This window comes from Colias philodice, chromosome 2, assembly GCF_061535455.1.
Source record: "Colias philodice isolate Cphi_HAF_F1 chromosome 2, ilColPhil1 Martin Lab GWU primary, whole genome shotgun sequence".
Taxonomy (NCBI): Eukaryota; Metazoa; Arthropoda; class Insecta; order Lepidoptera; family Pieridae; genus Colias; species Colias philodice.
The window spans coordinates 5,288,431-5,301,078 of NC_143087.1; the positions used below are offsets into that span (position 1 = coordinate 5,288,431).

At 33.1% G+C, this 12,648-nt stretch overlaps 1 protein-coding gene across 1 annotated transcript; it reads left to right on the forward strand.

The window, feature by feature from the left end:
* Window positions 1-5,639: 5,639 nt before the first annotated feature.
* Window positions 5,640-10,432, forward strand: TM9SF4 (transmembrane 9 superfamily protein member 4). The gene is made up of 9 exons (XM_089703916.1): window positions 5,640-5,833; window positions 5,909-6,294; window positions 6,386-6,541; window positions 7,173-7,450; window positions 7,561-7,764; window positions 7,981-8,398; window positions 8,600-8,783; window positions 8,952-9,090; window positions 9,172-10,432. Exons 1-9 carry the CDS (start codon window positions 5,819-5,821, stop codon window positions 9,270-9,272), a joined length of 1,881 nt encoding a protein of 626 aa, XP_089560042.1. The 5' UTR covers window positions 5,640-5,818; the 3' UTR covers window positions 9,273-10,432.
* Window positions 10,433-12,648: the final 2,216 nt, after the last annotated feature.

Genomic DNA, 12,648 nt, shown 5'->3' on the forward strand with positions numbered 1-12,648 from the left:
CTAGTAATATATATGTTACGGCTAAAGGTAGGTGAGAACATAAACTTAAGATTAGCCGGCTAAACTTAGGTTTATTTTCGACGAGGTGTTAATGTTAGTTTGTTCTATCTTTAGCCGGCTAAACTTAAGTGTAACCGCAGGCCCGTGGCTAAAAATGTCGGGGTGGGTAGATTTGGTTACTATAATACATGTAAGGAACAGGGCGAGTGTTTTCTGGCACTTCGCCGGCTGCTGCCGCAGCACGCTCGCTGCGCTCGCTCGGCTCGTGCGGGTCTTAAGAGTTCTAACCTAACCTAACCTAGCCACCAGCTTTCTGCCCTGAGTCGGGGTGGGTAGATTTGGTTACTATAATACATGTAAGGAACAGGGCGAGTGTTTTCTAGCACTGTGCGGGCCCCTCAAGCCCTCCACCGGCCCGGCGCTAACCAAATCTACCCACCCCGACATTTTTAGCCACGGGCCTGCGGTTACACTTAAGTTTAGCCGGCTAAAGATAGAACAAACTAACATTAACACCTCGTCGAAAATAAACCTAAGTTTAGCCGGCTAATCTTAAGTTTATGTTCTCACCTACCTTTAGCCGTGACATATACATATTCAAAATGTACAAGTAAAGCGCTTTCAAATGATACCAAACACTGCATATTTATCTTAACTTTATTTTTTTACTCTGTATGTTTTGTCCGCTAGAGGGTGCCACATTAGATTTTGTGAAACCCCATATAGCATTTGGCTAGCTGGTCGTTGGTTATCCAGTGAACAATTCAGACGCCTCTAATGATATGTCATTTGTCGAATTCTGAGAAGAAGTTTAGAAGTTACGAGGGAATAGATGAACATACATACATGACCTGTAAACAACCATAACCCTCCTTTTGCTTTGCCGTAGTTGGGTAAAAATATGTTAATGCCGTACTGTATCAAATGGCCATAAAGCACTCTTAAAATTGTAGCTTTCGTCGCTTTCATCAGCCTAAAAGATGTGGTCTGCACAAAAATGTACGGCATCGTTTTTTCCTAATTTATCTATGTTAATACTATTTAAAACAACGGATAAAGTGTAGAAAACTATTATATTTCATTAATATACGATGTTTAAACTTTAACAAAATTTCTGGTTTTGCATTTCTCTTTAACTTTTTTTAGAACGGTTTCTTTTGAACGGCAATACTATACAACAATTGAATTTTACAATATCATGTTAAAAAAAAAGTTCCCGTACAGGGTCAAATGACCTTACAGCTCTTTATATCAAGAATTCGATGAAATTAAGATGATTATTGGTATACATTTAAAAGAACAATTATTTTTTGACGGCATTGCTTTTAATACTTAGTACTTTTGAGTGCTAGATAATGTTTTGGAAACGAAGCCGTAATTAGTCAAATGACCCCCTGGAGTGGGGAAAGAGAGGGGATTGCATCTCTCGATTTTTCCCCTTGTCCCCATGATTTTTGTACGGCGTTGTGGAATAATGGATTAAAAGCAGTATAGCAATAGTATGACACATATGCCGTACATGGTCAAATGACCAAATTTACCCCCGGTAACTCTCGGAAATAAAATTAAAATTCCGACTTGGTGGACCACCATTTTTGTACGGCACTGAGCGGTTTCTTATTATTTTTAATGGATCTATCGATGGTTAATAATGCCGTACAAAAATATATGACCAAAATTTACCGAGTCTACCTGTACTTTTCAATTCTCATCTGCACTCAGTTGGACAGCTTACAAGTGACGGCATAGTGATGAATCTTATTATTTTTTGCTCTGCTATCGTTCTAGATATGTCCCCTGGTGGTTCATTTGACCCATATTTTTGTCCTATGCGGGCTTGTAGTCTATACAGGTATATTAAGAAGAGCTGGAACGTCAACACATTTACACATTGCACATGTTAGGCCGGGAGATACTGACACAAAATTTCGGGTCATTTGTAACAGGATGGCGGTCTAGAGGGGTCTTAGTACGCAATGACAAAAAGAAAAATGATGGTCAGAACGCTGGTACCGGCGGACTAGTCGCGTGGGCGTTAGTTACACTCGTCGGATAAATAGCGAAAGTCCAACGATTTGTAACACAAAAATTTTAGAATTTACCGATAGCCCTTAAAAAAGATGTAGGCGGTAGTGTCATGCCATACAGTTACGATGTGACTTACAGTCCGCCATACCGACGTGAATGCGTTGATTTAAAAAAAACAATTCAACCATTTGTACCGGGCTCACTTTTGCACAGGTAACCATCGTCGTGCAGCCATTTACTAAAATCGCCATGCCATACTTTTCGGACGATTCCAAATGGTCGCCATACCGCGGAAAATCTGCAAATTTTTGAATTTTTTTTCTCGCCAAACGATTTGTACCACCCTACATTTTTTTTTCAACAACTCCTGAATGATTATAAATAGAAGTGTGATAATGCCATACCTGTGGGAGGTGGCGAATGTGTATAAGATTTTTTTCTTATTGTAAGATTTTATTCGTAGTTTGAACGATTTGTAGCAGTATGGCACTAATTTTTCCCTCTATTAAAAGTATGGCAAATATAATAATGGTCACGTTGCATCATATACTTTCCAAAAATGCCGTACTGGTACAAATCGCCAATTCTTTTCATTTTTTTTTTACGTCTTGGCTTAAGTCTTACAAGTCTCATCCGCCCCATGTTTGCAATCTGCGATATTTTTTTCTAGGTAGAATTGTATACAAACAAACAGAATATAATGATCCCATACTGTAAAAAATTATTTTACGTATTGTACAGTCGTATTTTTGAAACGTGACGAATAAATTAATTTTCAAGTATGGCAGCACTTTTTCCCCCTACTAGAAGTATGGCAAATATAATAATGGTCACATTTTATCAAATACTCTCCAAAAATCCAAATGCAATACTGGTACAAATTGTTTGGCGAAAAAAAATTTTTTTTTGCAGATTTTCGACGGTATGGTGGCCATTTGGAATCGTCCGAAAAGTATGGCATGGCGATTTTCGTAAATGTCTACACGATGATGATTACCTGTGCAAAAGTTAGCCTGGTACAAATGTTAGAATTGTTTTTTTTTTAATCAACGCATCGCGTCGGAATGGGGGGCTGTAAGTTACACCGGAAAAGTATGGCATGACACTACCGCCTACATCTTTTTTATGGGCTATCGGTGAATTCTAAAATTTTTGTGTTACAAATCGTTTGACTTTCGCTATTTATCCGACGAGTTCGACTAACGCCCACGCGACTAGTCCGCCGGTACCAGCGTTCTGAGTTCTGACCATCATTTTTCTTTTAGTCATTGCGTAATAAGACCTCTGTAGAACCGCCATTCTGTTACAAATAACCCGAAATTTTGTGTCAGTATCTCCCGGCCTATGTATGTGTCATATTTTGCAATTGTTTATAAATACAGGGTGATGTAATTGGTGTAGTACGAATATCTAAAAATCTATGAAGAATTTTGTGATACAGTAAATGGAAGAATTATAGACTATTTTACAGTATTTAATAAAATCATTTAATTTTTTGTTCATTTTCATTAGAAATGTCAATTTTTCTCACCAAGGTGGAAATTTGGATGATAAGGATCTTGTTAGAAAAATATAAATTTTGACTAAAATCGGCATTTTTTTTTCAAAAATCAAATTACTAATTAATAATCAGAGTTATCACATTATTAAAAAAAATAAGCCAAACTATACACAATTTTTACCTACTTGATGCAATCCTCAAAGATCATGGACATAGTGTATTGCGCCTTCCACCATACCATCCAGAACTCAACCCAATAGAGTTACTATGGGGCATAATTAAAGGGAAAGTAGCATCACAAAATGTGAACTTTAACTTGAAAACTGTGGAAGAATTATTTAGAAAGGAAGCAAATGCTATTAGTCTGGATATGTTTAGTGGCGTTTGGAGAAAGACGCGAGAACATGAGGAAAAATATATTCAATAGAACCAAAAGTAGATAATTACACTGACTCATTTATAATACTTAACATTAAGAAATTCCGACAACGAAACATCGAGTTCTTCGAGCGATGAAAGTTACAGTGAAGTAGAAGATTACGATTATGATTAAATAGATTCTTCTTCTTCTCTATAGATACTGCTTTCTGAATTGGTGGTAAATGTTAAAACTGTTAAACTGTTATGACGATTCAAAAGTGCTTCTAGAAGAAGTCTAATTGTATAAATGTTTGAGTTTGTGTTTAAAACCAATAGTGTGAAAATTATACAATAAACATGTAACACATATTTGTTAGCGCGTATTGGTAGGTATTACGTACTTACTACAAATATAATATTTCTTAGATATCTTTACTCGACCAAAGTCAGGAATTTAATTATTATTTGATAATTGAATGATTATTAATACTTTTATCCAATTGATTATTATTAGAATAAATAATTAACTTCATCAATTGATTTACTTTTAAATTATAATTTTACAGGTAAATTATGAGAGCTTTCATAAGTAATTATATTTGCATATATATATATATATATATCTACAACGCACCCATTTTACAATTCAAGTCTAAAATGAAACTAGAGTCGCATTTATTTTTGAACATACTGTAAGTGAAATTGCATAAGTGTGAGTACTGTGAACATGCCAGCTTTCCCTAATTGACCGATACCCATTATGATCTAAAACAATGGCTTGCATGATTTGTTTGTACTGTGGTTTGTACAAATTTAAAATATTGCAACCATTCCCCGTTTTCCAATTACAGCACTAGAGCGCATTATGCGGCATAATGCTTAACGTTGAATGTTCCAACTACAGCAACGCTTCGCACAATCGAGCACTAGAAAAAGTAATGCGCGTGAATTGATGCGTGCAATCGATTTATCGTTAGTAATTATTAATTGTTGGAAAAAATTTTAAAGCTTTCGTTTCATTGTAGTTTTTTCTAAATAATCAAAGTTAATTCAAATTGTGTTAAAAAAATAAATATAAGTATGGATGAAACATTGAAACAAATGTTAATGAAAAAATCAAAATCCAAATTACTTAAAATAACCGTAAATATTTTTCAACCAATTATTATGTATACCCAAGAAGCTTATATTGTATACCACTTTAATTACACATTAATGGGCGTATTCAGAAAGAAAGCTTGAAACTTATAAGCGCTTATAAGCGCTTATCGGCGCTTATAAGCGCTGGTAACCCGCGCAGGAAAATATATGAACATGCGCTTATAAGCGTTATAAGTTTGTTGAAACTTGTTGGAACTTGTCGGCGCCGATCAGCGCTTATAAGCGCATGTTCATATATTTTCCTGCGCGGGTTACCAGCGCTTATAAGCGCCGATAAGCGCTTATAAGTTTCAAGCTTTCTTTCTGAATACGCCCAATGAGGTTATTGCTAACTCTATGAATATATTTTTTTTCAACACTGAACTTGCAACCTGCTGGTGCGTTTCACGTTCCAATTAAGCATCAGCATAATTCGGCATTGTGCGGCACTGAGTCGCATTATGCTCTGTAATTGGAAAACGGGGTGTGATTGCAACAATATTAGCGTATATTTGGCGTATATCTACTATTATCTATTATATATTCTGTGACATTAATCTAAATTGAAAGTTGACATTTGACATACTAGGTATGTCACAAATGTGCAATGTCAAATGTCAATTGACAAGCGTACATTTCACAACTTCCCGAGTCAAGTTAAATCAATGTTCAAAATAAAAATCTAAATTAATTTCAACAATAAAAAGTTGAACCGTTCCACAAAACTCATTTATTAAGAAAAATGTATTTGTAAATGTTTATTTACTCTTAATACATTACGTTTTAATAATGTTCTCATATCGAGTATGTGCATAGTAATCTATAATCAATTGTCTTACGGCATTAGTGAAATACTAAAGTTTATTCTTCTGTTTCCAGATTTCTTTTCAGATTTTATTATTGCTGTTCAATTTTGCTTTTAATAATGGGTTTTATGTGCCGGGCGTTGCACCCGTGGAGTTTAAAAAAGGGCAAAAAATCGAAGTTAAAGCTGTGAAAATGACCAGTACACATACACAATTACCGTATGAATATTATTCATTACCATTATGTTTGCCAAGATTTGGGGCGTTCTTGTATAAATCCGAAAACTTAGGTGAGGTTTTGAGGGGTGATCGTATTGTAAATACACCCTATGAAGTTCATATGGCAGAAAACATTAAATGTAAACTCTTGTGTCATGAAAAAAATAATCCAATGAATTGGAGTGTGGAAGAATCAGAAAAGGTTGCGAGCCGCATAGAACATGAATACTATGTGCATTTGTAAGTCTTTAATACAGAGATTTTATTATGTATAATGTATTACCTTTTACGAATTTATTTTAATATAATATTCATGCAATTATCTTTACAGGTTAGTGGATAATTTACCTGTAGCTACTAGGATTATAAACCGGGAAACATCTGAAAGAATAGTTGAACAAGGATATAGACTTGGATTTATGTCAAAAGGAAAAGCATACATCAATAATCACCTTAAATTGCTACTTAAATACCATAAGCATAGTCAGTAAGTATTTTGCAGTTTTTTACTGATATTTACAGGAATTATTGTTACAGTAACAGAAAAATATAGTAGAAAAGAAAAGCTTTTCAACCATCTTTCCATTAAAAATTAATTTTCAATATAATAAATTTAAAATTACATAATAATGATTAAAGCAGCAAATTGGATTGGCATTTCAACTACCTTATAGCAATTAGCCACTCTCTTTGTTCTTGAAATTAATTAATCATAATCAGGGATGGCAATTTGAGTAATTTATAAAGAAAATCGGATATAATAATAAATAAGATAATTTTAAAGATATAGTGGGTGATATAAGATTGTCAATACAATGTAATGAATATTTATAATAAACTATTATAAAGACGAAAGTTTGTAAGTATGGATGTATGGATGTTTGTTACTCTTTCACGTAAAAACTACTGAATGGATTTGAATGAAACTTTACCAGAATATAGCTTATACCTCAGAATAACACATAGGATAGGTTTTATCCCGGAAATCCCACGGGAACGGGAAAAATGCGGGTTTTCCTTTGAAAACGCGGGCGAAGCCGCGGGCGGAAATCTAGTTTATAAATAAAGTTATTCTATATTAGGTATATTGTAGTGACATGTAATAATATTTGTTTCAGAGATTCATATAGAGTAGTGGGCTTTGAAGTTGAGACACATTCAGTCAGCAAAGATGATATAACATTTATCGATGATTCTTGTCAATTTGCACAAGATGCTAAGCCTCAATTAGTTAATGAAGATTCTGGAACCAAGTTGTTCTTTACATATTCTGTGGAGTGGGGAGAATCAGATATTCAATGGGCTTCTAGATGGGATATTTATTTGGGAATGAAAGATGTTCAAATACATTGGTTCTCTATAATAAATTCCATAGTAGTATTGTTCTTTTTATCAGGTAATTGTTGTATGCAATATGTAATTTGTATTTAAAAAATATGACTTTTAAGAAGCATTGTAATATTTAATTCATAAGAGAATTTTGTCTAAATCATCTTTGATTTCAAGGAATTTTAACAATGATAATGGTCCGCACATTGAGAAGGGATATTGCAAAGTACAACTCTGATGAAAATATTGAAGATATGATTGAGGAAACTGGTTGGAAGCTAGTTCATGGTGATGTTTTCAGGCCTCCACCAAAACGAATGCTTTTTGCTGCTGTGATTGGAAATGGGATCCAAATATTTCTAATGGCCCTTGTAACTATTTGTAAGTCTCACAGTACCTGTTACTGCAATTACATACAATGAAAAATGTTCTCTGCCTTTCGAAATATGAAAATCATGATATATCTTGCTAATTATTTATTAAAAAATTGCCATTACCGATTACCAGTATATTTAATTTTGATACTGTATATTGAAATTTAAAGAAAATCAGTTTTGATTAATTTTTAATACATCAATATAAGACATTTCTTTTCAGTTATTGCAATGCTTGGCATGCTCTCACCAGCCAGTAGAGGTGCATTGATGACTGCAGCTATATTCCTCTATGTTTTTATGGGTCTCATTGCTGGCTACTATTCAGCTCGCTTATACAATACCATGAAGGGAAAACAATGGAAGCAAGCAGCTTTCCTAACTGCCACCTTATACCCAGCAATTGTATTTGGAAAATGCTTCTTTTTGAACTTTTTCATTATGGGCAAACATTCAAGTGGAGCTGTGCCGTTTTCAACAATGATGGCTCTTTTATGTCTATGGTTTTGCATATCCCTTCCCCTTGTGTACATGGGATATTATTTCGGCATTAGAAAGCAACCATTCCAACACCCCGTGCGAACAAATTTCATACCTAGAAAAGTTCCTGAACAAGTGTGGTATATGAATGTTTTTATATGGTGAGTCAGCACTTTATTTTTTATTTGTATATTTGTATATGTTTGTATATATGTTAATTTTTTAATCAAAATTTTATTGAACTTGGAAAGTGTGAGAACTACTCAAAAATGTGAGACATTGTATATTATAATTAGCATTTTATCATACCAATAAATCATGTAATGAATGCCATAATTGTATAATAAAATGTATTTTTTCAGTATAATGATGGCTGGAATTCTTCCATTTGGAGCAGTTTTTATTGAGCTGTTCTTCATATTCAGTGCACTCTGGGAAAATCAGTTTTATTATCTGTTTGGGTTCCTGTTTCTGGTGTTTTGTATATTAGTTGTGTCTGTATCACAAATATCCATCGTCATGGTTTACTTTCAGTTATGTGGAGAGGTATTTATCAATATTTTAAAATTAATTATTGATTTTTAAAATCTTCAAATGTTTGTATACATATATGTATATCCATAAACTAGATACTAAAAATACCGTCAAACTGTTATATTATTTTTGTTATGTAAATAATAATTAGAATATTATAATAACATGAATTTTTTTCAGGATTATCACTGGTGGTGGAAGAGTTTCATAGTATCGGGAGGTTCTTCTGTATACATTTTAATATACTCTATATTTTACTTTTTCAAAAAATTGGAAATAACAGAGTTTATACCAACTCTTCTTTATGTAGGTTATACAGGTTAGTTGTTGATTTAATAAGTAAGGATTTACATAATGTGAAATAACAAACAGCAATATAATACATGACAATGTGTTTCAGGTCTCATGGTTTTAACATTTTGGTTGCTGACGGGAACTATAGGATTTTTTGCGGCATACACATTTATTAGAAAAATTTATGGAGCTGTCAAAATAGACTAAATTTGTTTCTGTGTGAGAGCTGTGAAAAAAAAGAGGAAATTACGTATTTTTGCGAATACAAATACGTTGTGTGTGAAATGCGTTTTCGGAGGATCCACATGATACATATTTAGTGTTAATAATTTGTAAATAATATAATATCACGAGATGAATAATAGTTATAAGTATTGGTTTAAAATTAAATTTATGTGAATTCAACAAGAACATGGCTAACAGCCTGGCACACATCTTTATCAAGCACAAGTATGAATTCTCCGCCTGTGCGTTAATGAGAAATTGCTAAAGCTACATCATATTATTATTTGTAACAATTTAACCCAAATTATGTAATATAAGCTTGGATCCGGGTGTTTAATTAAAGGCTGATTTACGCTACACCGTGTCCTTAGAAAATTTCCAAAAAAAATATCGAACAATTTATAAAAATAATAGTTATCTTCTTCACAAAATCAAAATCAATATTATGCTTACGTTACGTTTATCTCGGGGCACGGCCGCGGTATTGCCCCCGCCAAGTCGAGCAAAAAAGCGGCACGGCCCTACAGCTATCTTTATTATTTATATAACCAAAGTAGCAAACGATATGGTTAACTTTAATTTTTGATTTTATTGATTTTTTTTATTATTTTGTGATTTATATTATTGTACTTGATCTGTTTATTATTTTTAGTAGCTAGGTAGGTATATGTGTGAATCTGTACCTATGGAGGAACAAAAATGTCACGGTACATAACTTGTATCCATCTTTATTATACGTAAATTCTAAAATAAGTTGTTATATTCCCTAAGTTGTAATTGTATTTCCACTGATGCTAAGAAAAAATTCAATAGGTTGTTGTTGATATGAATGTCTATATAATATGCATGATGTGTATCCGATAGGTAATAATAATTTAATAATTAATATTAGGTAATAGTTACATATCATAAACTTCCATATTTCCTAATTTGCATTGAATTCCATCTTGTAGCTAAGTTCCCAATAAATAATGTAAATTTTAAGTAGTTACCAGTACATGAAATTGAAATACATAGGAAATAAAGAAATTTAATTAAAATATTGAAGTGGAAATTTACTTTGTACCTATTTAAATAAAATGTAATACCTATGTAAAAAATTAAAGCGAACCGGTTTACAAGCAATGATATTTTATGTATAGATACGTTATATACTCACAATATATCCAAAAAAAATGCTTCATATGCAGTGTCAGGCACACACAAATACAAGTTTCGTTTTACTTAATTTATTACATTGACAGACTGTATAAGAGAGATGGCTCTAATAAAATGATATATAAACAAAAAAGACAAAGATAGTTTGTCACTTCCGCGCAGGTGTAAGCAAAAGTCATATGAATTCACCAATTAAATATAAATAAACAAATAGTTGCTATGGTAATTGGCATAGACTAACGACACAGAAGGTTCAATGTTATAGATGTTACGTTTCCTGCACAAGTAAGGGGCCGTTCAAGTATTACGTAAGCACCAAGGGGGGGTAGGGGGGTCTCTGTTTTGCTTATTTTGGATGACATGGGGGGTGGGGGGGTCTAGATGATGATTACGTCATCGTTAGCTATTTAAGTTTTTCGGGGATTCCCGCAAATAATACATATGCGTAGGCACTCGCTTTGAGAACTGATTAGGGGAATTACCGCGCATTAGGGAAATTACCGTGCGCTATTCACTTGTCTAATAATTATTCACTCTCGTGCCGGCCGGCTGCAAGTGCGCATCTATCAGTATTGTTTTGTTTGGATTCTAAACGTATCGGCACGTCTAAACGTATTGTAAGCATTGAAAGTTATGTTGATGCAATTAGCCAAAGTTTAACGTTTTAATTATTTAAATTTAAATATCTTATAAGAATGTCATATCATATAGACAAATCTAAGTTATACCAAAAACTGTTCGAAAGTTTAAAAAAAATCTCATACTGGGACGAAAGTGCAAAATGTACAAAAGTTAGCTAGCGAAGTTTGGCAAAATTATAAATTACAAGCAAAGTCAGATAAGGAACTAGATATTATTGTAAAAGAATTGCAAGCGGCGACTAAAAATAAATCCAATCTGCTTCATTTTTTTTCCAAGGTGAATAAAAAAAGTAAACACGCCCACAGAGGGAAAAGTTAGACCTGTAAGAGTCGCTGCTCGTCGTGCTAATGAACTGATGTGCATTATTCAAAATTTAGAGCACCAAGATGTTGAATGGCTCAATGAGAGTGACGTAGACATTCCAAAATCGGATGAAAGTGAGCAGACTCACAACACTGAGCAGCAATCCAATGTCGTCGTCCGTCGATAACTTAGAATCATGGATTCAGGTTTCATGGACTGAAGACTGTTAATATGTTCCAAAAATATTCTTTATGTTAGTTATGTTCTTTATATTTTCTGATTATATTTTCATGAATTTTCCTATTTTAAAAATAACAATATAACTAAAAAAATATTTATTACTAAAAAATGTTTACGTAAGCATAGGGGGAGGGGGTAAGAGCTTTGCTTACTTTTGATGACAAGGGGGGCGGGGGGGTAAAAAATGGTAAGAAATCTGCTTACGTAATACTTGAACGGCCCCTAAACAAATGTGACAATTTCATTTACTATTTAATTATTATTATGATGTTGTGTTAAAATGAAAAAAACTTTTTTGGGGATATAACTGTATTAAGTATTTATTACTAGCTGTGGTGTTCGTTTTCGGTCATCATTATTTCACCCGATAAACACCCACTGCTGAGCATAGTCCTCCTTATAGAACTCCATAAGGACCGATCTTACCCTATTCGTTTCAAGGCAGTTCCCGAAACCCGTACAAGGTCATCACTCCAACTTGTAGGATAGGTATAATAATAGTGGTGCCTAGATGAAAAAAAAGGATGAAATAAAAGAAAGGATGAAGTATAAGCCTTTTTTATCTAAAACACAAATAAAATTTATGTTCAATAGCTATTTACAGAAAAGTAAATAGTATTTTTCGTCAGTAGCGATAATCTTTTCTTTAATGTATACGTATATTCAACATCATTTTTGCAAACAAACATTTTTGCCATCACGATTTCATTGTATATAATAAAAAGATATATTTGTTAATTACATGCACTGTGTGGATTTAAATATAAAATGATCAAAAATTTACCCAAATCGAAATTAATAAAATAACCGTTCTATTTTCAATACCTAATCGTATCTACATGATAATCTTTGAACACAGTGTACGCTAGCTTTGTCACACTAGTGATTGAAGCAATGTTTTATCCCTTTCATTATTTCAATACAAGTGTCAAGCAAGTGCCATTCATAAAAAATTGTAAATTGTTATTTTTACTCTTAAACTGTAATAATTTAATATATTTTCCTGTGATATGAT